The sequence below is a fragment of the Polypterus senegalus genome, chromosome 15 (assembly GCF_016835505.1).
Source record: "Polypterus senegalus isolate Bchr_013 chromosome 15, ASM1683550v1, whole genome shotgun sequence".
Taxonomy (NCBI): Eukaryota; Metazoa; Chordata; class Cladistia; order Polypteriformes; family Polypteridae; genus Polypterus; species Polypterus senegalus.
Window position 1 is genome coordinate 11,073,205 of NC_053168.1, and position 25,648 is coordinate 11,098,852.

A 25,648-nucleotide genomic window follows, 5' to 3' on the forward strand; every position below is an offset into this window, starting at 1 on the left:
ATACAGCCTCCTCCAGTTGTGTCAGAAAGCATTAGGAAAAGCTCACATGGAGGTGGAAAAGGAGTATTGTGAATAGGACATTGTGGTGTACCTAGAGAAAGGTGTTTCAGCTGAGATGGTCTTGCTGTGATTATGCCTAGGGCTTGGTGACTCAGTAGCTCCCCCTGGTGGTCACAAGAGCAAGTATTAATAGACATTATGCCAACAGAAGTGGCCAAAAAAAAAAAAAATCTTTGTTTGCTGCACTCCAGTCCTAATTTAGATTCCTGAGGTGGCTTGTCATGTGGTGGGTGCGGAGGGTCGGATGAATTCAACCCAATATAAACAAATTCTTCAGGATAATGTCCAAGCATCAGTCACAAAGTTGAAGCTACACAGGGGGTGGATATTCCAACAAGACAATGACCCAAAACACAGTTCGAAATCTACAAAGGCATTCATGCAGAAGGAGAAGTACAATGTTCTGGAATGGCCGTCACAGTCCCCTGACTTGAATATCATAGAAAATCTATGGGATGATTTGAAGCAGGCTGTCTGTGCTTGGCAGCCATCAAATTGAACTTAACTGGAGAGATTTTATATGGAAGAACAGTCAGAAATACCTCCATCCAGAATCCAGACACTCAACAAAGGCTATAGGAGGCATCTAGAGGCTGTAATAGTTGTAAAAGGAGGCTCAACTAAGTATTGATGTCATATCTCTGTTGCCCAAATTTATGCACCTGTCTAATTTTGTTATGATGCATATTGCATATGTTCTGTTAATCCAATAAACTTAATGTCACTGCTGAAATCCTACTGTTTTCATAAGGCATGCAATATAATAAAAGGAAGTTGCTACTTTGAAAGCTCAGCCAATGATAAACAAAAATCCAAAGAATTAAGAGGGGTTCCCAAACGTTTTCATAGGACTGTAAATACAATGATATGAGATGAATTACACACGAGGTATTTGAATTCAGACATGAGACAGTCTAAGTTAATTTATATCCATATCTCTTAATATCCATTAGGGAGGAAACAACTTGATAAAAGCTAAGTACTACTCTGACATCGTGGGCACTTTTGTCTCATGCTGTGCAGCGTTTAGTTTTGGGCATTACAGCTAATTTTGTCTCAGTGAATCTTATCAGATATTCTATTGCAATCTATTATTATGTCAAAGTGGCCCTACATGAACAGAACTAAATTTTATTCAATATTAAGTGAAAAAGTAATCATATTTCCTTAAAATGGACAATTTATTCTGCTTTTGTTTTTGCTACTTTGCAAAAGCACTTTACATGTTAATTTGTACATTCTGCAAAGGGCACAAGCTGCCTCTAAAAAAATATACTTAGTACTCTGTCTACAACACACAAAAATATCAAATTTTATTTGCTGTCTAAAGTATTCATGAGGGCAAAAACTCCAGTATTGTGTACTGCACCCTTTTTTCTCGTGTGCTTGACAGTTTAAAAAAAAACAAAAAACTGAGAGACTAAGAGAATTAAACCTGTTCAGTTTCAGTATAAACCAAGTCAAGGTCTTCAGAATTCTGAAAGGCACTGATAAAGTAAATCCAGAATAATTCTTTCAGCTAAACAGTGTATCATGTACTCGAGAACATCAGTGGAAATTAAGGGGAAGTGCATTTAGGACTGAAGCCAGGAAGCACTTCTTTACACAAAGAGTTGTAGTAATCTGGAACAAACTAACAAGATATGGGAATGAAGCAGAAACCTCGAGAAACTTTAAGATGGATCTGTCCACATATCTGGGACAGCTTAGCTATTAGCTAAACAAACAAGCTTGATAGACCGAGTAGTCTCGTTTGTCAAATTTCTTATTTTCTATGCATGTGCAAAATGGCAAAATTTAGATTATCAGACTTTTTGTTTGTTTAAATTGTTTCTTCCACGTATTTTATGTACAAAGTTCTGTAAAATAAAAGTTCCAGGCTATAAGATAAAATCCGTCTACCTTTGATTAGCTATTTGCATTGACCAGAAATTCGGGGGAAAAAGCACAGCCATAACAGACGCTGCATTTGCCTGATGTCACCGTGCATCTTAACCTGATTAGGAAACATTCGATAATGGGTGAATTACGGCATTTGATTATAAGTTACATCTTGAACAGTTTTATCATGACCATGTTTAAACTTTCATTTAAAGTTTTATGCATAACATATCCCTACATTACAAATAATAAAACACATTATCAAGTGAAATGTGAACACACCAGAATGGTTCCACATTCAGTAGAGCCAAACCACATCAGTAGAGTTGTGTGCAACATTATTTGTAGCATTCTGGGTTGTGCTAAAACTCAAAAATGCTTTGAGCAAATGCCTTCTGCATTCCAAAAGGAAATCATCACCAGCACTTGCTGCAGTGGCTTCACCATATTGCAGTGCACTCTCACATTTTAAGTGGTAACATTGGTAGACATTCACTTGACTCTCATTTCTAAGGATCTTTTTCTTTTCTTTTCTTTTATTTTTTAACCAATTTTGCCCTTCTCCCTCACCCATGGTGAGACGCCTACTGTTGCACGTATATTCCTGTAAATTGAGCTTGTTGCAGACTTTTCAGACCGACACTACAAAAAGTTTGCTAAATAAATGTATAAATACATACATCCATAAAAATCTCCAACTCATTCATTCCAATAAAAGGATGAGGTTATTATTTTTCATTGTGATGTTATTTCTTCACAATTATGGCATATATTAATTAATATGCCACAGACAGTAGTGTTCTGAAGTGAAGTATTGTTTATAAATTTTAAATATACTTTTGGTTTTTCGCAGCCAATAATGAGGCAGAAAGGTGCATGAAAAAGCCTTAAAACTTTCCAAATATGTCCACCTTGAAGCAGCAAAGGTTTTGATTAACACATGCATTCTATGTTTTCGAGGCCTCCTTGTGATTAACAAAATGAGACTTTAAATATTTATTTTATCACAGATTCTTGGAACTTTTTTTCTTGAGGTAAGATTACATTTCTGTTTGCCTGTCTGCACAGAGCAGCCCTCACAGGTGGAGTTTTAGCTTAAATTATAAAACTGATTAGCACAAAAACCAAACACATGTCTGAACCTGTTGAAACATTTTTGTATGTCGAATGGCTTTAAAATGCGTACATCCAAGATGTAAACAAAAACTGCAAAACCACAGCATTTACAATTTCCATCGACTTCTTTCTGGTAATCACGATTACTTAAAGTTATGGTTTGTAGCGCATGGGTTGGTTGTAAACACTCAAATCAAAAACATTATGGAAGTGGAGCTGCTAGTTTGTAACTCAGAATTATCAATTAACCAAAAACGCATCTTCCAGCTTGTCACATATGTGTTTTGGGATTTCAGGATGTGGGAGGAAACAAGGAATACTAGGAAAGTATCTTTTTTTCCATAAATTTGTCCATTTAAACTGCATGAAGAAAATGTGAACTCCTAACAAACACACGAGAAACAAGTGTAAGCAATAGCCAACAACAGCCATACCTTCTTCAAATCTCAACGCATTTTGGGGAAAAAAAAAAAGACTATGAATTTGGCTTATTTTTTTATATACATACATACATATTTTCTGCAATAAACGCATTCTATAATACAGAGTTAATTAAGTTGTTTCTTTCCTACTACTTTTCCGGGTTTGGTTAATGAGCCTGTAACTTGCTGGTGTGGAACATGAGTCGGGCTGAATAAAGACATGATCCCGAGAAAGACCAAACAACGCTCAGTTGATTTGGCAACCAGGTTCTTGTAGTTTAGATACGAAGTGGGTTTTTGGTTTTGAGTAATAATTTGCAGCAAAAACCATTGCTGAAGGTCATTTTACTTCATCAAGCTAGAAGGCTAAAATAGACATTAACTGTCTTTTACATAAAAAGCTAAGCCGCCCACAGACAACAGTTATTCATAAAGTTTATGTAGGCTTTGAAGGCTTCTAGAATAAGCCATCAAAATTCCACAATTTCCATATGCTTACCAGAAGAAATGACACATAACAACATCACTGTGGGACAGGGTGTTGAAGCTACTGCTGAAGGCTGTCCTAAATAAAATTTAGCCACAGTGATCAAACATGAGAAACAGATGGGTCAAATTTTGTTCCAAAAATGTATAAAAGAAAAATGATTAAAATACCATTTGTCTGATTATACGCTGTATATTTGGATTGTTTTTCCTTTGCTAATAAACCTTTCATTTTAAGCCAAAACTGAAATATTTAAACAATATTATTTTGAGATTTTAGTCATACAATCCCTAAATCTGAGTTTTGAAACAATATAAGTCAACTGTCAAACAGCGACTACTGACATATAAAAAGTTTTTAGACTAAGCTGCTCCTAACAAAACACAGGTAATCAAGGAGAAAGTGTGTGGCTTAATGAGACCACATAACAACTTATATTAAAAAGCTGTAAATCAGAGCATGCCTAGAGACATTAACAATTTGTAAGTTTACCGATCTGTACATATAATGGAAGCATTAAGGTTTACAAGAAAGAGCAATACAAATTATGGATACATCACTACCATTTTTTGACACTGATAGCAATACCAAGTACTTTCATTGGAAAGGAAAGAAAAAAAAAAAGACGCATATTGAATAATTAAAAATCTGAGAACAATACAATTGTATTTACTAAACAATAGTAAATTAAACAAATGGTTTTGTTTAATAATGATTATTAATGATATTTATTAAAATGAATAACTCCTGTATTTTTTAGCCAAAACCAGATAAACACTTTTAGTAAATTGGAATTTCAATTTAAAAAAAAAAAAAGGTGCAGCCTAATTATAATTCTTGGCATTTGAAATAAACATGCATCTTAACTAAGCTTTCAAATTTTAAAAGCAGGTTGTTTTTAATAAACAATAATATCCATTTCATTTCTTATCCTTAGCTCAAGAAGCCCTCAATTTTCCTTTCTGTTACATGGTGCTGAAAGAAGCTTCTGTGCTGAAGTATCCCAAGGAAGGGAATCAAACGATAATAAATGCCCAGCAGTATTAGCTTCAGACGGGTATGTCTGCACCTCAAACAGAATGAAATTCTTACTTTGTCTCCTCAGACTAGTGACTGTAATAGATAAATATGAACATTTGTGTCTGTTTTTCAATCGTCAATATTTGTATCTTTTTAATTTAGCTAGCAGTGCACCTAACCATGACCGGCATATGACTAACAAACTGCTTTGATGAGAATAAGCATAAAAATGCACCAGCCCTTCCGAAAAACTGGAATCTCTGCACAAATGATGTGACTTACTCAGAAAGAAAGTGTTCTGCCATATCTTTGTACTTGAATGGCTAGTTCTGTTGTCGGAAATTGATAGATTTATGGTGACAACAACTCTTTTTTCACCCGATCATAACGTAGTGACAATTGTGTATGTATTAATGCACAAAAATTAACAGGAATTTGCTTGTCAAAGTAGGATGTTTTATATGGATTGAAATATCGTGAGTATTTATGTGAGCTACAAATGAAATAACTGAATGCACTAAAAGATGCACTGCGATAGGCTTTGAGTACCTCTTCCTTGTTATTTATTGCTAATGATGACACAAGCTAACCACTCAAAATTCACACAGCCTTAATCTACAAGTGAAATGTTTAGTGATGTTTAAATTGCTTCTGTTAACTTACATAAAATAAGCATATCCCCATTGAAATATGTCCATCAAAATAATGCTGTTTTGATTGCTTTGCCTTTTTATCAGCATCCAAACGGCAAAATATAACTTTGCTTGAGTTAAAGGTTTATTTGGGCATATAGCATATAGGAAGTTCAACCAGTAGAAAAATAAAAGCAGTACAAAAAATTTTTTTTTTACAAGAGTCTGAAGCATCAAAATTTATGTGCGAATTTCAGGGACATGCCAAATCAGTGCATATAAAGGTTATATGTAAAATGAAATTACAGTGATACCTTGAGATACAAGTTTAATTCGTTCAGTGACCGAGCTCGTAAGTTAAAATGCTCTTATCTCAAATCAATTTTCCCCATTGAATAATTGAAATGCCATTAATCCGTTCTGGACCCCCAAAAAACACTGCAATTTTTTTGTTACCTGTTTTTAAATAAGAAAAATGTACTTATAAATAACGAATATTATATAAAAACACAAAACAATAGAATGTACTGCAATAAACTGATTTTATTAAGTAGAAGATGTGAAGATGCTGACGGAGGTGGTGGAGAAAGGCTGAACTGAATAACTGAATGTTATTCACTGATTTTTGCCCTTTGCACCGCACCTTTCTCAATTTTATCTGCAGGGGTTTTCGAAAAAAAACCTGTCCAATGAGGTCTGTTTCATCCTCCCTTTCAGAATGTTTCTAAAATGCGTCATATGCAAGTGTCATTAAATAGCGTCGTTGCGCGCCCAGTTGACTTTTTCTAGGTGTTTCTTTTGAATAAAGTCTGAAAGTTTCTCCCACTTTCCCAACATTTCCTTTATCTCACTTGTAGAGATAACTTCCTCCGCCTCGTCCGTGTCCCTTATTTCCTAAAAAATCTCTGTGTGCTGCTGCGTCTGTAGCTCCTCCATTGTCAGTTCCTCAGAGTGCTCCTCGATGAGCTCATTGATGTCACCTTCATCCATGTTCAGGCACAGTGCGAGGGTTAGCCTAACCTTCAAGGGTTTGCGGCCTGGCATCCTCTTCTCCTCTGCTGTTATATAAGTCCTCCTTGGCATCTTCTTCCAGAAGAGTCCTGTCTCATCACAGCTGAAGACTTGCTGGGGGATATATCCTTCGGCCGCTATAATTCCTTTTAAAGTTTTGAAGTAATCCTCAGCTGCCTTTATATCCGCGCTCACTGCCTCACCATGCCTGACAACGGAGTGAATGCCATTTCTCTTTTTAAAATTCTCCAACCAGCCCCAACTGGCTTTAAACGGCTTGCCCGATGCCTCGTCTGTCAAAGTGCCTGGGGTCTGCTGCTGCAAATCAGAGTGAATCACTCGTGCCTTCTCGAAGATTATGGCCTCCGTCACGGTATCTCCTGCGAGCTGCTTCTAAATCAACCACACAATCAGCAGCTTCTCCGTATTTTCATGGATAGATGTCCGCTGTTTAGAAATGATTTTAACGCCCTTCGCTGGTGTTATAGCCTTTATCGATTCCTTCTGCTTCAGTATGGTGCAGACTGTAGAAGTGCTACGCTCATACTGCCTCGCCAAATCGACTACACACACACTTTGCTCATGTTTTTCTATAATTTCTTTCTTTAATTTAATGTACATCATCCGCATCTTCTTCTCTGCACTGTCCTTCGCACTCACTTTCTTCGGACCCATAGTTGGAAAGACAAAGTTTTGCAAAATAACTGCAAGCACAAATGCGAGCACAACACTGAAGCTTCCACTGCGAGCTAACTGCTTAAAGTGAACGAGTGAAAAACAGGATGTTGCAGCGTTCAATGGGATGAACTGCACGAACTAGCGGTGGGGTGGGGTATATGAAGCTGGCTCGTAACCCAAATTTTAGCTCTCAGCTCAAAGCAAAAAATCAGCAAAGAGACTGCTCGTATCTCAAAAAACTCGTTCATTGGGACACTCGTAAGTCAAGGTATCACTCTCTTGCATTAAAATAGCTGTCAATCCCTTCATAACCAGAAATGGCACGGTGGTATTTAATGATTAGGAAAACTAATGTATCCCCATTTTTATGTTATTTTTTATTTTGTTATTAGCATAAATACATGATGTTTGATTTGACACTAGTAGCATCTCCAGATAAAGTTTGCTTGCAGCACAAATATAATTATGCATCTTGCAGCACCGGTCAGAGCTTCAGCAAATGGCAAAGGTTGTTGAGTGCAGTAATATAAAGCTAAATGGAAAAATTTAAAACAGGTTTTTATTTTAAACATTAAATTTTAAAAGGGATGTCTAAATTGAATTCTCATACATTAAAACTTCAAATTTGGACATGACAGCTTTAGCTGAAATAAATTCTGTGTTTGTGCTGTATTATTTTGAATACATAGTTCAAACACCCAAGAAAATCTGTCTAGTATATTAGGACTAACCTTTAACGTCGATTGGTCCCTGATAAATAACAATCATTTTTAGCATTTCTTCTACAACACGGTCTTCCCATCTTTTGCATGGGAAGATTCAAGCCTTTTACGAATTTACTTCCAGCCACTTTACAGCTGTTGGTATTCCCCACTCAGCATCTGTTTACATTTCTTGCTACCTAACCACTGCATTTAGAACTCATCAAAATTTCACCGTTGGAGTCAATGCCAGACTGACACAAATACAAACAAGTAATACCAATGCTTCCCGATTGTAAGTCATATTCTTATTATTCCTGATTAGCAAATGAGAATATTAAAAAAACAATCAAGTTTTATTTGCCATAACAGCTAGCCTAACAAATAAGAAATCCAAAATGTTTGACACAATTGAAATTAATATTGGTAGTACTGACAGTAACGTGAGATTATTAAAAGTGACAGATTAAGAATTCTGTTTCCTTATCTTGCAACACACTCACACTCAACACCTGTCATCATACTTAACACCTTAGGGAGCTCAACCTGAAGAAATGAAATTTAACATCCGCTTTCTGCCTACCACATGTCCTTAAAACCCAATTCTAAGAAGTTGAAAAATGCAGCAGTTGCAAAAAAACACTGGGAATAATCACTAAATGTCTTTATTGAAACTTTTCTTTTGTTCCTTCCAAATGGCTAATATACTGCTGCATTCCATTGAGCTTGGAAGTTGCATGTCAAGAGTTGAGAATGACATGTCACAGCTGAGTTGACTACATTCCAGTAAAGCATTCCGAAAAACACAATACGGACGGGTCCAGGAAAAGCTTTTTTGCACTTGCTCCATCTGAAAAAATATCAGTTGATAACAACGCAATACACTGTATTTTGTGCATTCAAAAACCATAGCTTGATGCTCACAGATAGAAGCTAGATCCATGTCTGATTTAATGAGACACAAATAAACAGAACTGCTAATAAACAGTAGAATACTACAGGCTTCACTAAAGTTTGCAGTTTAAGTTGCCATTTTGAATTGATGTCATGATCTGAAGTCGAACAAACTCAGGCTTGACAGACCAGTCCCAAGTTTCCAAGTTGAAAATCCAACTTAAGAGGCCATTTTTCTGTCCACCCTGGCCACTGGACCTTACTCTTATTCAATGTTAATTAATGTTGACTTACCGTAGATCCCGGAATACAGGCCGACCCGGTATATTAGCCGAATCCTTTCTCTACCTACTAAATTACATGTATTTGCCAATGACCGGTATTTAAGCCGACCCCCTTCTCCAAGCAAAATTTTCAAAATTTCCTTAAAAGTGTCTCTTCGGGTATATTTATGATGTTTATCCGCGAGAATTTGAGACTGCCGGCATTTTTGATGGAAACCAGGAAGAGATTGCGGAGAAGTTTGGTAAAATGAAACCTTTGTGTTGAAACTATATACGCAAATACAGTACATCGGTGGGTGGATTTCCGGAGACTCATTATAAATTTGATTAACTTAAATACGCAATACAGTGGACCCTTGACTTACGAACTTAATTCGTTCGAAAAGGCTAACCCATAATGCGTTCCGAACCTCCCACTGCAACACTTACTTAACCTTTTCATAATAAAAAAGGGTTATATAATGTGCATAATTTACCAAAACACCAATAATTTTTCTAATGTACTAACAAAAAAGTTATAAAAAGTGCCTAGCTTACTTCGATTAAGCTAGGAGCAAGGCGGCACGCATGCTCGCAGCGGCTCAGGGCCCTCCTTTTCAGTGCACTTTTTTGTTGTTTTTGTACTTTTTTTTTTGTCCTTGTTTGTGCACGATTAGTTCGGCAAACATCCGCTACACCATTCAGAACCTTATAGACATCGGTGTCCAGAGCCAGACATCTGTTTCAAGTGTTTTCCATCACAAGCACAACATCCCAGATAACATAGGGAGACCAGCGGGCTCTCTATGGATTGTTGTCGGGTCTAGGAGACGACACAGACGGAGGAGGGAAAGAAAGCAGAAGCGGGGCCGCAGATCCGGCGTTATGCTAAAGCTAAAAAACAACCATACAAGCCCTATACAGAACTTTTTTCTGCACTGAAGGAGCTGCTTTTAATCTCATTGTAGATGCGTATAGTGACAATAAAAGGCATTCTATTCTAGAAACAATTTCATACTGTACTCACCATTTAATTTGACATCTTTGGGCTACAGGAAGGGAGGAGATATTTCCACACAATGTCCATCTTCGTTTCGATTGCGATCGCTTTCTTTTACCTTCTCTTCCTTCCTTAGCAATTATGTGTCTTGCTTGCATGGTCTTAATGAATTATATATATACAGGTAAATCACTGCAATGACGGAAATTACATCCACAAACACATGTATCTGGGCTCCAACTGACGCTACTAACGCTCTCAGTTGTTTGTTTACAATCGCGCAAGCGGATACACGTGACCGCATCCGTTTCAGAACGCAAGATGTTGGTTGTAAATCAAAACAAAAAATTTCATTTTAAACTTCCCGATAATTTATTATAAATTTTATTAATAAAATCAACAACTAAAGCACTTTTTTGAATAAATTCTTTATTTAATTTAAAGTACCGGCATGCAAAATTACTTCTTCATCTGAAAGATGGCTCTGTGGTTTCGTCATTATTTACTTCCGTATTCATCGGCAAAACCGGCATTGCGCTGGAAATCTTGAATCTGAAACGATACTCGTTGTATAAACCGACCTCCAAACTCCAAGCCAAAAATATAGGACGAAATTCTCGTCTTATATAACGGGATTTACGGTATTTTTTTTTCTTACTGCATCTTATTTTTCTATTCTTCATTATGTAAAGCACTTTGAGCTACTGTTTGTATGAAAATGTGCTATATAAATAAATGTTGTTGTTGTTCCAGTTTAAAATTCGGATTAGAAACTTGTAAACTCCAATTTACCACTTCAAATGGAATGCAGCATTAGACCGGTGTTCAAGAAATCAGATTCAGAACCAAATAGTCCTAATAATTAAAGCCCAATTTCCAATTTACAGTTTCTAAAGTGTTAATGTAAATTGTAATCATACAACTCAAAGATTTTGTTAAGTTAAGAGACATAAAACTAAGACTTGAAATTTGCTCCGGTCACATATAGAAACAACTTTAATTTGTGGGTAATTACGTAATCTGATTAGTGTAAAAAGTTTTTTAAAGGGATAAAGGAAAAACAAAACCAGAATCAGTGTTAGACAATCAAGTAACCAGAAATAGGTGATCGGTATCGGCCTTAAAAAAAACCTGATCTGAGCATTCCTAAGAAATGGTCACCATTATTATTCGTTAAGGTTTAAGAATTGATAAAATTCTTTTATACAGACTGACAATTCGTGAATGAAACCGCAAGACAGAGGGAAAAGCCAATGCACTAACCCATCTCTCTGCTCTCTCACAGGAAGGATGATCCACAAAAGAGCCCTGGGCCGTGAGTTTACTCCCCGTTCTACAACCAGACGATCGGGCTCCTTCCGCATCACTTAAGTCATGTGTCGTCCCTCCCCGATGACATCACCTTGCTCCCAGGATTCCCTGTCATTCCCGACATCCCTTTCGCCATCCCAGCCTCTACAAATACACCATCTTGCCATCAGAATGTTGTCTGTGCTGATGTTTACAGCTAAGCTGTTTGTACTGACCTAAAAATAATCTTGTCTTAGTGTGCTTACTTTTACAATACTCATTAACTATATTTAAAAATACTGCAAGATGTTGAAGAGGGTGTCCATACTGAACAAGGGCAGCTAAGTTAAGAATTTGTGAGCTTAATGACCTGTTGAAAGAAACTGTTCTAATATGTGTTTGTTTTGGCATAATTAAGTATATAACACCTGGCAGATGGGATAAGTTCAAAAAGGTTGTGACCTGGATGCAAGGGGTCAGTGATGATATTTCCTGCCCACTTCATGACTCCGGTCCTAATAAGTTGGGAAGACTGGTGCCAATGATCTTTTTGGCAGACCTGATTATTCTTTCTGACCTGCTCTTGTCTTGCTTAGTTGCTGATCCAAAGGGGATGAATACAATTATTTGGATTGAGAAAAAAATTGCTTTGATAACTCTATAAATATATAAGGCAATACCAAAAACCTTTCATTTGAACGGCTCTTGAAGACTCAGACTCTGTTTCTTTTTCCTTAATTAGCAGCCAAAAAATAATGAGATATAAAATGATCCAAAACATGACCAACAAACTGTGTCCATTATGCAACATCTGAAAATAAAGAAAGATGCAGATCTCAGGAATGTTGATCTGCTCAGGTCTCCAAACCATTTTAAAAAAGTTCTTAGAAATGAGAAAATCAATTTCAGAGAAATGTATGCTATTGCACAATTAGAACAGCAACAATCCATGGAATTGAGGAACTGGTTGGAGTGAAATTGTTCAGATTTTGAGGCCCTGACTTAGTTGGTCTTCTGTTGGCTCACTCGCTTCACATTTCATTTCTGTTTGGGCGCCATTTAAGGAAAGAAATGAAGAAATTCTGAGGAACGATGAATAAATTCAGAGGAACAAATCTTAAAAAACAAGTCAATTAAAACAAAAGGAAAAAGAGATAATTACCAGCAAAAAATGGTCGCCAATTAAAAAAAAAGACTTAGAATGAAAACCTGCAGCCCTCCAGAACCAGAATTGGAGACCACTGGCATGGACTATGAACTCTAGATGGAAGTCTACTTCAAATTCAAGTAAGAGGCAGAGCCTTTGTCTATAGGCTACCTATACTCTGGAATGACCTACACACTAATAGAACAGAAGATCCATTGGCCTCATCATTTAACTCAAGTCTCAAGATTTATTATTTTAGCACAGCACACAGTATTCCAGCTGAAGGCACTGCTTGGGTTATTTATGTTTCTTTTTAATCAGCCGGACAAGCTGTTCTGATTGACTTAAGTCCTTCTCATTTTCTTTACTTCAGTGATGTCCAAAGCGGCAACTAGTCTGCCCCGGAGTTGTATCCTCCACAAATGGTGATCCTGTTATCTCTTTTCAGAAGAGTTCTTCTTTGTAATTCTAGGAGCTTCCCCTAGATCAGTTTTACGTGGAACTACTTATTAATTATTTTTGTTCCTTGATATTTGGCACTGACATCATAACATATGTATGTATTTTTATAAAATAAAATAAAGTACAAATCAGTTGTTACCGACATTAAGAAAAATAATTTTCATAAAAAGGCTTGATCACTACTAGGTGTCTTGGAATGTTTATTTTGAATTAAATCATAAAGAAAAAAATATTAAATTATACACCTTTATCAATTCTAGCATAAATATATAATCACTGCCAAGACACAATTAAAACTGTACTATTCCAGTTACATTTAATAAATATATATCTTGAAACATGCCCACTTGAAATTGTCAAGTCCTTGCAAATAAATCTTGACACATTTCTTACAATTTACATTCAGCAAAGCTTGGACATTTGAGATGTATTTTGCTATAAACCATAACTGTAAAGCTTATCATCTTTAATATAGTCAAAAAATTCTGAATCAGTAACTATAGTATTTTCTAAATTACTGCTGCCATAGGCACATGCATGTTCTCTTCTTTATAAGATTTAAGATCTTATCAACTAGGTAGCCAGCTATGTTTACCATTGCTTTCAGCAGTTTACCTCAGCACGTGACTTACTTTTTGTTTTCGAACAACCTAAAAGAATGTTATGCTAATAATACAAAATGTGAAAAGTATACATGTGTTGCCAAGGCAAAGTAACTGTGTTATGCAAAATGAATACATTTCTATACAAATTGGTGCACTGTGTCTTTTTAAGAGTCACTTCTAATATGACATTTCTATTAAACGTTTTGAAATATTGTCCCAAAATAGCTTGACAATAGTAAACAAACCCAATCCAGTATGCCTTCTTGACATCTGTCTTTTCAGTGCTTATTTTTTAAGTTTTAAGTTAGCCCAAAAATGTTTTAATACAGATGGCAGATCTCATACAACACATTGAAAAATTAAAATTTATTTGGCTAAAATTAACGAAAAATTAAATGTTACTATGACTCACGTATGGCCTTTAACTCAGAAAATACTGCCACAGATTCTGTAATGTCACGCTACTTAATTTCTCAGTCTCTGAACTATGATATGATTAGACTGTCATTTTACATTAATATATCTGGCAGGTCATGGATAATGTGCTCTATTCCAAAGTGCACCTCTATTTTAGAGAATTTTTTGGGTGCCAATATCAAAAACGACCACCACATAAAATTATAATCAAAGTTCCAACTTTACTCAAGCAGATCTTATTTACAAATTCTGTTAGCATACTGCATGCTAAACATAACTTTTGATTTGCTTAGCCATGAAAATTCGGTTCTTGAATGTGACAGGGAAGTGTAGCCTAGACCTGTTTTTCAGGGCAGGTTTAAGCACACCTCAACCTGCTCCTACTATGTTTATTACTTTTAACTGCTCAATTGAGACTGGCTTCTCCTACAGATATTTGTTTGGGAAAACTGAGAATTGCTGACATGGTTTACAGGAGCAAAAGACACATCTTATGAGCTTTTAAAAAGGCTTACAATTACTTTTTAAGAAATCTTTCAAGTCAGGCACATTTTCATTTTTGCCAGCTTTAAAAAGGGTACACACTCTTTATTCATAATTAGGCATTCAAATATTAAATTCTGTCTTATTTTAATGAACCATGAGATGAGCTGAACTGTCAATCAAGAAACAAGTTATGAAAAGCTACAGAGTTTGTGAATTATTGCAACCCAATGCTTAGGTCTTTATGAATCCATAATTAGCTTCTAAGATTTTTAGTTCATATATATATATATATATATATATATATTATATATATACATACACACACACACTATATATATATATATATATATATATATATATATATATATATATATATATATATATTATACATACACACACACACACACACACAATTAAATAAGGTGTGTCAAATGTTTAGGCAAAGAGTATGATCCTTCAACTATCTATTTTACGAGACAGACAATGAAAGGAAGGAGGTAAAAAATATTTTAAAACATTATTTTCACACCAGTTTGCAGACTCTAGGAACTTCTGTCAAACTATCAATAGGTACAGCAGAGACACAGTATATCTCATTATCGCCCGACAGCCTTCCAAAAGGCAACATGATTTGGAATCAACAACATTCTGTTCAGATATGGCAACTCTAATGAATCTCCTCATCAGTGCATCAAAGAAACTCCCGTGCAAAAATGACAGGCAAGTTGTTGTCGAAAAAATGCAAACACTTGAGAAATAAACAAACATTTTTAACTCGTGATTTTCTGTCTATAAGGTAAATGTTGTGTTGATTAGTACACTTCAATTTCAAACTTTTGAAATATGCCTGGATAAACGAGTTGTGCAAAGAAAGCCAGCAGCCCATTGTAACTGACCTCATGTACTGTATGTCCTGGAATTTGGTGTCAGTGAGTGCCGCTGTATCAGTTGCTCTGCACATCAGTCTCTTACATATAACATGGCATTACTGACAAACTGATTCAAATTCTGTAAGGGATCATCTGAATTTGATACATTTGTATTGTGCTCTGAAGATATAGTGAATGGCAGCATTTAATTTTGCCTGGGACTCTTGTTACATATCATGCACATCAGAAATGGCACCATAATTTACCAGTTGACGAAACTCGTCATTTGACTATTTCACTATAACTAAAAACTAGAATCTATCATGCTGTCACTGTCAACCTTTGAAAAACAGTTACTATTATCACACAATAAATTACTTTCTTCATAACAAGCTTTGCTCTAAATCACTAACCACTGGAATCCCATATAATCAGAGATAGCAGTGCACGTACGACTAGGAACTAGCGTCAGACGACTTATCTCAGGGTTAAGAGTAAAGGGGTAAAGAGGACTCATTCATCAAGTCTAGCAGCAGGACAAAGAACAAATATTTATTCATATCATCACTCAGTCATTGTCTAACCTGCTTAGTCCCAATATTTTGTTTAATTCTGGGACCAATGCAGCTCAGGTTAGCTCATCTATAAGACCAACTGTGATTAAAACTGAAAATATTTTTTGTAATTTATTATTTTATTTCAATTAAGTCTTCTCAGCTCCTGAATAGCTTACTTTTAGAGTTTCACCGCGGTTTTGTTACTTATTCTTATTTCAGTCAAAAAAATAAATAATTATTCATAGCTTTCAATTTCATTTACAATGATAACCTCGGTTTTCATGGTGTCATCTAATGTCAGCGACACATTACATGACTTCTAGTGGCCAGGTATGCCCGTCTTGATGACTTTGCTGATCTCCTTGTCGGATCATGTCAATTTAAATGACGGAAAATCACTAGGCATGTCAAATTTATCAAATGTGTTACAAATTTCCTGCACATTCGTTCTCTCCCCTTTATTGACACACACTGTACAAAGGATTAACAGGTACAGTATAGTTAATTTTGCTGTAACCTTGCATTTTTTTCCCTATTTTTCATACTTTCAGGGTATGCAATACAGATGAGATTCTCTTTTGTTTGTGAGATCCAAAACAGCTGCATTGCTCTTTCCATCCATGACCATTAATTGGTTCTCAGCTCTCTTGAACACAGAGCTCAACTCTACGACTAAAGACAAAAATCAACCCTATTTGATTCTGTCAGGGCGAGTCACATACTATTTGGAGTAAGTCGTTTGATATGACGGACTAGACAACTGGCCTTCATATTAGAGCACCAATTATGTAATTGAAGACTACATCTGAAAACCACTGGATCAGTCATCTAATGTGACATAACCTTAATTTGGTAACCCTAGCGATTTCTATGTTGTGTAATCTAACAACCTCAGATTAGGAACTGTACCCATCAAGTCTGACATCCCTTCCGACTACAGGTTCAGAACAGAGGTCAAACTCAGATACTGGAGACCCATATGTTTTTGTCCAGTTACTATTTTAATTATAACCCAATTACTGTAGCCAATTGGACATAATTTAAAACTAATGGAAAAAGTGGCTTTATCAGATTTAGGGCTCAAATGTTTCTTCTTTTTGTCTTAAGCAGCTGCCAATGAGCTTCTTCATTGAGCTCCTCTCACTTTAACATTTGCAAAGAAAAAAAGAGGATTGTCAAGAGCTGGCTTTCTCGGTTTCACAAAAAGGAATTTCAACATTAAAATTGCCTACTGTGGTAGAACAAAAGAACAAGTCATATACTTAAATAATGCAGTTCAATAACAGTAAGAATTAATTTCTAATCAAGAAAATGGTTAGCATGAGAACCTAAAACTGAGTTTGAGACCTACGATTTACAAGAATACTGTACATTTACTAAATAATTTTAAATATAATTAATACCTGATGAAAATCCAAAACGGCAATTCCAGTAATACGCAAAAAGCACCCAAAAATTATTATCAGAAGATGCCTGCAGTCTACAATGTGATTAACTAGGAAAAATGTAATTTAACCAAAAACAAACACACTAACATAAGTGCTTTGAACATGGTATTGGGAGTGTAGAACTTTTCAGCCATTAGTATTAATCCTAACAAATATAGATGATGTTACACTCAGTAACTGCTTCTTCTTTCCAAGCTAACAAGTGCATTAATTTTTGAAGTCTAAATTTCGTAATAAAGCTTGTCAGTGTTACTGGTAGATTCGTATACTCTCAATTAGCCCAGAGCAACCAAGATCAAATATTTACAGTAAAGAAGAAAGTATATCTAATCTTTTACATGGCAAAAGAACAGAGAGCAAATGTTGAACATATTGTGCTACCATCAAGATATAACAGATAAATGAATTCTATACAGCATACTAAGTACAATTAAGCTATAAAACATTCTGTGTGCGTATAACACAATCTATAGGCACAAGTCTCATCATTGATCAGACTACTTAAACGTCAGGTATGTTTTAAAAATGAATGAACTATACACTCATTTTCAAATTAAATGAGCTTACTTTACAACTTTCACTCACCAATTATTTGTAGCTATTTAACATAAAAGTATCTAAACTGTTTAATTTATTTTCAGTTGTGGGGAACAAAAACTATCCCTGAAGCATTAACCCCATATAAATTATTTCGATATTGTCTACCCCTAAAACCCAATATTGTCATTCTCAGCAAAACTCCCTTAAGCTTCAATGCCTACGTTTTTCCGAATCCTTAATATGATCAAGCAAAACACAAGAAAAACCACATCTCTCCTATAAAAATGACATCCTTAACTAAGCATTTAAATGCTTACAGACAGCAAACAACCTTTTGGACCACCTTGCCATGCTGAGCAAATAGTTTAGCTATGCCAGTTCTTGAAGATACTGAATATTGATTAAAATCACAGTATAGGATTAACAAAACATTACAGAGGATAACTTCATACTCCCTATTCTCTGTTGTTAACCGACCTTCAGGTTTCATCAAAGTCCACGTTTTACTCTATTTTGGTAAAATTTTGAGGAGAACAGGCCATTCAGCCAAACATTGCTAGCCAACACAAACTGCCTAATATTTCCAAAATACTGAGTTGTGTGTTGAAAATCCCTAAAGTAACACTCTACCACACTATTTGGCAAATTTTTTATGAGTCCATGATTCTCTTTGTGAAGATAACCTTAAAGTCTGTGCAAAATATACCCTCCACAAAATCCATAGATTTTTGAGAAAACTGCAGCAAAAGCGGGGATACACCTTGATAATTCCATTCAAAATTACACTTCAATCACATCATCTCTTAATCACCATATGATAAAATCTAAGACTAGAAACATTCAGCTCTTTCAACAATTTCTCACAGCTCATACTTTGTAGTCCTGAAATCTGCCTACTTGCTCACTGTTCTCTGCATATTCCTACAACGCTGCTCACTAGTAAATCACATAGCTTAAATATAACCTACCTTAACTTGTGCCACGCGTCGTACTATTCAACCCAACATTCTATTAGCCTTCTTTTAATGGCTGTGATGAGTCCACTACACCACTGAAGTTCTTCTTATTAAGCTGCATTTTCAAGTTTCAAACCTTCCATCTTAAATTCACATCTACATTTTTACTTACTATGTGAATTACTGAGGACTAAATCATAGATTCTTTCCACATCTCTCTGGAATTATTTGCCTCATTTTAGCTTAACTGCTATTCCAACTAACTGTGTCATCTGTATAACTAAATCCTATACATTTCAGCCTGAACTAGATGCTAAGATGTTTTACTGGAAGCCACAAGTATTGGTTCAATCCACTCTACTGACTCACTGCATGGCATGGTGTGAGTCATTTAATCTAGCAGAGTTCCAAATGTACAAACACATAAACAACTACAGAGATGTGCATTTCATAGTAGCAACAATGTCAGAAATGGGGGTACAGTGAAATTCTTTCCTGTTCCAGTAACCTACAGCACACTCAGTCTAAACAAAGCTGCAGATTCCTTTATGAATTTTTAAAATACTGATTACATCCATACAAAAGCTTCAGAAATCACCACTAACATAACCAGGATCCCTTAGTTAACTACTCAACAAAAATATTGCTAGTTTTTCTCAGTCAGTCATCATCCAACCCGCTATATCCTAACACAGGGTCACGGGGGTCTGCTGGAGCCAGTCCCAGCTAACACAGGGTGTAAGGCAGGAACAAACACCGGGCAGGGTGCAGGCCCACTACAGGGTACACACTCTCAAGCTGGTCTCAAAACAACAGACACTTTAGTCCATTATTCCCTATGCTCATACAGTGACCCACTAGATATAAACCTTTCGCGCAACAGTACATTTTTTTCTCCCAGATCTGGCTACCATGCGCTGACGTTTTAATACTCAAAATGCAGTCTTTTCTTCCCCTCATCTCCAAGTATCTCAAAACTATACTACACCAATGGTATACAAAGAGAGGACAAAATAACAGAAACACCATATGAATATGAATCAGCCACCTTGTCTCTGTGACACAGTCTTAACAAAACTACATGTCGCGAGCTTCAATGTGGGAACTGATTGCAGAACTGTCATTCATTCAGAAGCAATTTGTTTCCAAGGCCCACAAAGAGGAATATACTGATGTATGGTACACAAATATCTGGAATATATATATATATATGAGTCATTTCGCACATACAGAAAATGTCAGAGGATGTCTTCAACCCATAATGTCTGTGAGGGATCTGTAATGGGATGGTGAGCCATTTCCCAGTCAGTCATTAGGTGTAATTCTTTTTGTTTCATGATTTGTGTAACGGGAACAGAACATGAGACAATTTTAGAGAACCTGTCAAAACTAGTGATATTCGCCTATTCAAGGATGATAATGCTCCCCATACACACTACTAAGCTAACTCAACAACAGCAGGATGAACTCAAATGCCTTCCAAGAAATCTCCAACCACCATGTCTAATCATCATAAAACCTTTTTAAAGGATGTTCCCGAGCACAGATTTTGATGTAGATTTCCATCTCCTTTATCCCTCAAAGAGCTGTAAGGTTTTTGTCCTTGAGGAATGGTGCAGCATTCCACCATGTGCAGTTCAGGGTTTGAATGACAGCCTTCCAAAAAGGAGTGAAGTTGCTCTGAAGGCAAAGGGTGGCCTATTCTTTACAATGACAAGTGTTTCCATTATTTTGTTCATCCCATGGTTATATTTACCTGTCTCTTATGCTGCTTTCACATACTATTGGGCAGAAGGCAAATGTGAGCTTCTGAGTCGGAATTTCTGTGTCAACTTCCTATAAATTCGAAGCTAAAAGTCGGATAATGTAGAGAAAACAAAGCCACCTGAATTCTCCAAGTTGTGATAGAATGATGACCTATCACCATTGTCAATTCTATAAAACTAAGTATAACTCAGTCAGCCTGAAATGCCACTTTTATGGTTGAATTGCATATGGAACATACTGATGCATTTTTAATGTGTTTAGCTTGCTCTTTATTTTTACAAAAAATTTATCTTTCGAAATTTCCTGTAGACCAAGTAACAAATCAATAGCCAACTCCCATTTCTTCAAAACAGTTCAACCAGAAATTCATGTGAATGCACTGAAGTGGAAAGGTAAAACATTATAACTCAGAACTACAAGCACTCGGGAGGCACGTGCATACAGGATGATATCCTGGTACTGCATGGGAAGGACGAGCTTGCCCAAACGCAATTAGAGATTTCAAAAAATGACTGAAAAATCAACCTCTCTTAAACCCTTACTTAACTTCTGAAGCCTGACATCTTCACAGCTGGCAGCCTGCAATGGCAGCACGTGTGATGGCAGCTGAGAACAGGGGAAGCTTGGGGTTAGCACGGTCAGCTCTGTAGATCCCAGGGTGGGAGCAGGATTACAGGGATCCAATTATTGTAAATGTTTGTGTTTTTAATCGAGGCAGCAGTTGGATGCTGGATGATGAGCTTACTCTCAACAACATCCTTATCACTGATCATTTGACTGGCTATCGGATAGTATTAAAATAAACCCTTATATGTATTCAAGGGCTCAAAGTGCAATAAAAAGTATATTTGGTCCCTTCCTAAACAAAGGCCACTGATAAAACTAAAGGTCTGTAGGTGGGTGCAAAATTGTCTAAAACACTGGGAACAAAGGGTTACAGTGAGAGGAACTTTTTCAGAATTAGGTCACATAAAAAGTGGTGCCCCTCAGGGACCACTTCCGAGGCTGGTGCTCTTTCTATTACTATGCGTGTTATGATTGCTATAATTTATTAAGCAGTGTGAGGTTGTGGGTTCAAATATCATGACCTGTACTTCAGAACGAGCAATGCACCTGAAACTAAGCAAGGTTGAGCCTTGCCAGTACTTGGATGGGGGATCATCTAAAGAAAGAGGTGTTAGTAAAACCATCAGGGAATTTACCTTGTGGTCAGTGTGTGGATTCCAATACTCCCAATGCAGTAACAAAATCACTGTGCTGTAAAAATGGGCACCATTCTTTGGATAAGCCATAAAACCAAAGTCCTCCACTCTCTGTGGTGATAAAAAAATACTGGGGCATCTTTCAAAAATCAGTAGAGCAATCCCCAATGTCGAAGATAAATTAGGCCTGGTCATTCTTGTCTGATACTGGCTAATGCTAACAATCTCTCTTTATCGCCCTTTCACCACCTAATATCTGATGTGTGGTGAGCATACTGGTGCAAAAATATTGGTGGTGGTTGAAGCATTTCCCCCCGGTCTATGTAAAGTTCTATATAAATGGAACATACTATTAATTCTGACTTTGTATGACCATAAGCAAGTACCTTTACCTGCCCGTGCTCCAATTTGAATTGGTTAATTTATATTTCCATCTCAAATGCATAAAGGCATCAGACAAATAATGAATAATAATGAGAACTTTGTTCTCAACAATTGGAACAGCAAATCATCATGGTTTGATGGAAAACAACAGCAGCCACATTTGCCCAATAGCATCAGTCAAAAGGAATGTAACATAATTAATTATTAATTTACACTGACTTTGAGTGACCATGAGCAGGTCACATCACCTGTCTGTGCTCCAATTGATAAAAACAAAAGAAATGCAACCAAGTCATCTCAAATGATTTAAGTTGCCTTGGATAATGGCATCACCCAAAAAATAATTTTTATCATAATAACAATGTAAACTTGCTTAGCAATTGGGACAGCACACCATCCATTTCTACACATTTTCATCCTGATTCGTTAGATACAGAATAGCAAGAAGAAGCACCTTTGCCCAATAGCACCAGTCAAAAGAAACATACAAACTGTACAAAAAGAGTGGCCAGGTCAGAAAGCAAACCTGTCCTATTGGAGCTGTCCAGTTGCAGTGATAATAAGCCCAACAGATGCCTCAACAGAACCTGCTATATGAAATAAAAGGTATCAGGTGTCCAGAATACCCTCAAGCTGAACATTTCTGCAGTCCCGACTGCCTCTTTTTATACAACTATGACGTGCTGGTTAATTTGATTGGCCACTGTTAACTGGCAATGTGTGCCCGAGTGTGCTATACAATTGGTTGGTGTGCACTCAAGGGGTGAATTCTGCTTCGCAGCCGTGGATGGCAGGATAAGCCAATCTAGAAAAAGAGGTCAGAAAAATGGATGGATAAATGAACTCTCTTTGGCCTATTTGTTTCAATACTACACCAAGACGCGTGTGTGTGCCGTGCACACCCCCTCCCCTCTTAATTCAAACCATCCGCACCAAACGCATTCTTCAACAGAGAAGCGTGATCAGCCAACAATGAGAAAACGATGCTGTAGAAAATGTTAAGAAAAAAAAAAACTGAACCCCCACAGTCTGCCCTCGTTATCTGTACCGCAAGCAACTGCAATCATTAAAAGCAACAGTAACGTAACGTTAATAATAAAGCATACACAATGTTCTCGTTTTAGAAACAGCTAAATCTCGCCAAGGATTGATTTAAAAATCCATTTTTACACCCGTCTGATGCATGATTAAGCAAGATATCGATCATCAGAATTCGATTTTTTTTTTCCGGGAAGGAGGGGGTGGAGTCGCCATAAATCGCGTTTGCTGTGTGTCACCAATACGCTTTCTTCTCGCTTTCCAATGAGGTAACGCCATCGTAAAAGATGCAAATACCACCAAACACTAATAAAAATGAAAAGATGTCAGCAGAATAAATCATCTGGCCACACTAGTCACGTTCAGCGCTGTTAATGTGGATTTTTTTCCGAGCTCATGGCGCAGATGGTTTGTCTGTTCTGTTGCATCTCTATTCACGATGTTATCAGGCTGTACATCTGCACCCGTCTGAATGCATCATTGGGCATTTTTTTTATTAGTAAAATAGGAAACACAGGATTAGCAACACAAAATGGTCCAAGAATCACACATCACAAAAGGTAGGGAGAGAGGAAGGGAGGGGGGCGCTGGTAGAAAGTCTCAGCTGAATGCGGATCAAGTAAACCATTATCTCTGCAAGGACATTCGGAATTACTCCTTTGATAAATGCCAAACACCAATTAAAGGCAGTCACCAGCTTCAAGCTTTCGATCTCCCCTCTCCACCCGCTACCACACTCTTTACCGATACGCCATGTACGGCACGTCGGTCTGAAAACAATTGTCTCCCAGTTCGCCGCGGCGGCCAAACCACACTCGCCTGACTCCGCGCTGACACGGTTTAAACAGAAACACCTCCGACAGACTGTCGCTTACCGGATTTGAAGAAAGCTGCGATGTCGGCCGCGTCCTTCGCTGTCTCCTCCGCTCCTTCACCCGAGCTCATGGTTGGAAAGCAGGTTGGAAGTTACCAGTGTCTTCCCAAATCTGTCCACCGCTTTTCCTACAGTCGTTGTACTCTCGTAATGGCGTTCATAAAACGCGTAAAGCGCGTGCGTTGAAAACGAAAAACATAACCAGACAATAATCAACACGGTCCCGTCGGTTCTCGGTCGGTAGTGCAGCACGTTCAGAGGGGAAAAGAAAAAACGGTAGGCGCTCGCGAGCACTACAGCAGAATAGCTCCTCCGTGCTCGCCGTCGCGCGCCTCCATCTTGGATCAGAAGATTCAACTGAGCAGCGCCGGCCGGCGGCTCCCGACTGCAGCCGAGCGGAGGGGGGGAGGGGGAGAATGAGGGGCGGGGCTCGGGCTCTCCGGGAATCTCCGGAAACCTCCGGAAACAGGAAAACGCGGCGGCCACGACATAACAAATGCCATTCCGACGAGGCTGACCGGAGCGTGAGGTGGGGGTGTGGTGCTCCGGGCACATCTCAGTGCTTTATGGTGGAGTGATGTTAGCTGTCTGCCGGTAGTATTTAAAGTTAAGAAATGAATGCTGGTTTTAGCAGATGGTGCTGAAATATTGGTACGGGGGAAAACGTAGGGCCAGAAAATGGGTGGATATGTTAACGCTATAAGGGGGAAAAAGTAGGGCCAGAAAATGGGTGGATATGTTAACGCTATAAGGGGGAAAAAGTAGGGCCAGAAAATGGGTGGACATGTTAACGCTATAAGGGGGAAAACATAGGGCCAGAAAATGGGTGGATATGTTAACGCTATAAGGGGGAAAAAGTAGGGCCAGAAAATGGGTGGATATGTTAACGCTATAAGGGGGGAAAAAGTAGGGCCAAAATGGGTGGATATGTTAACGCTATAAGGGGGGAAAAAGTAGGGCCAGAAAATGGGTGGATATGTTAACGCTATAATGTTTCAGCGATAGTCTTCAGCCACCCCGCTACACTTGTGCTTGAAAGTTTTTGAACTCTTTAGAATTTTCTGTATTTCTGCCAAAATATGACCTAAAACATCATCAGATTTTCACTCAAGTCCTAAAAGTAGATAAAGAGAAACCAGTTAAACAAATGAGACAAAAATATTATACTTGGTCATTTATTTATTAAGGAAAATGATCGAATATTACATATTTGTGAGTGGCAAAAGTATGTGAACCTCTAGGATTAGCAGTTAGTTTGAAGGTGAAATTCGAGTCCGGTGTTTTCAATCAATGGGATGCCATTCAGGTGTGAGTGGGCACCCTGCATTATTTAAAGAACAGGGATCTATCAAAGTCTGCTCTTCACAACACATGTTTGTGGAAGTGTATCATGGCACGAACACAGGAGATTTCTGAGGACCTCACAAAAAGAGTTGTTGAT

At 37.3% G+C, this 25,648-nt stretch overlaps 1 protein-coding gene across 4 annotated transcripts in view; it reads right to left on the bottom strand.

Moving 5' to 3' along the window:
• LOC120515459 (triple functional domain protein) overlaps positions 1-24,577 on the bottom strand; it is a 322,795-nt gene extending 298,218 nt beyond the window's left edge. For 2 of the 4 annotated variants that reach the window (XM_039736493.1, XM_039736492.1), the window contains exon 1: positions 24,209-24,573. In XM_039736493.1, coding sequence (XP_039592427.1) covers positions 24,209-24,278 — 70 coding nt within the window. In that variant the 5' untranslated portion in view covers positions 24,279-24,573. Of the gene's footprint in view, positions 1-24,208 lie in introns of all 4 variants that reach the window. The other 2 variants (XM_039736495.1, XM_039736496.1) reach the window with 2 other exon arrangements.
• Between the last annotated feature and the right edge of the window lie 1,071 nt (positions 24,578-25,648).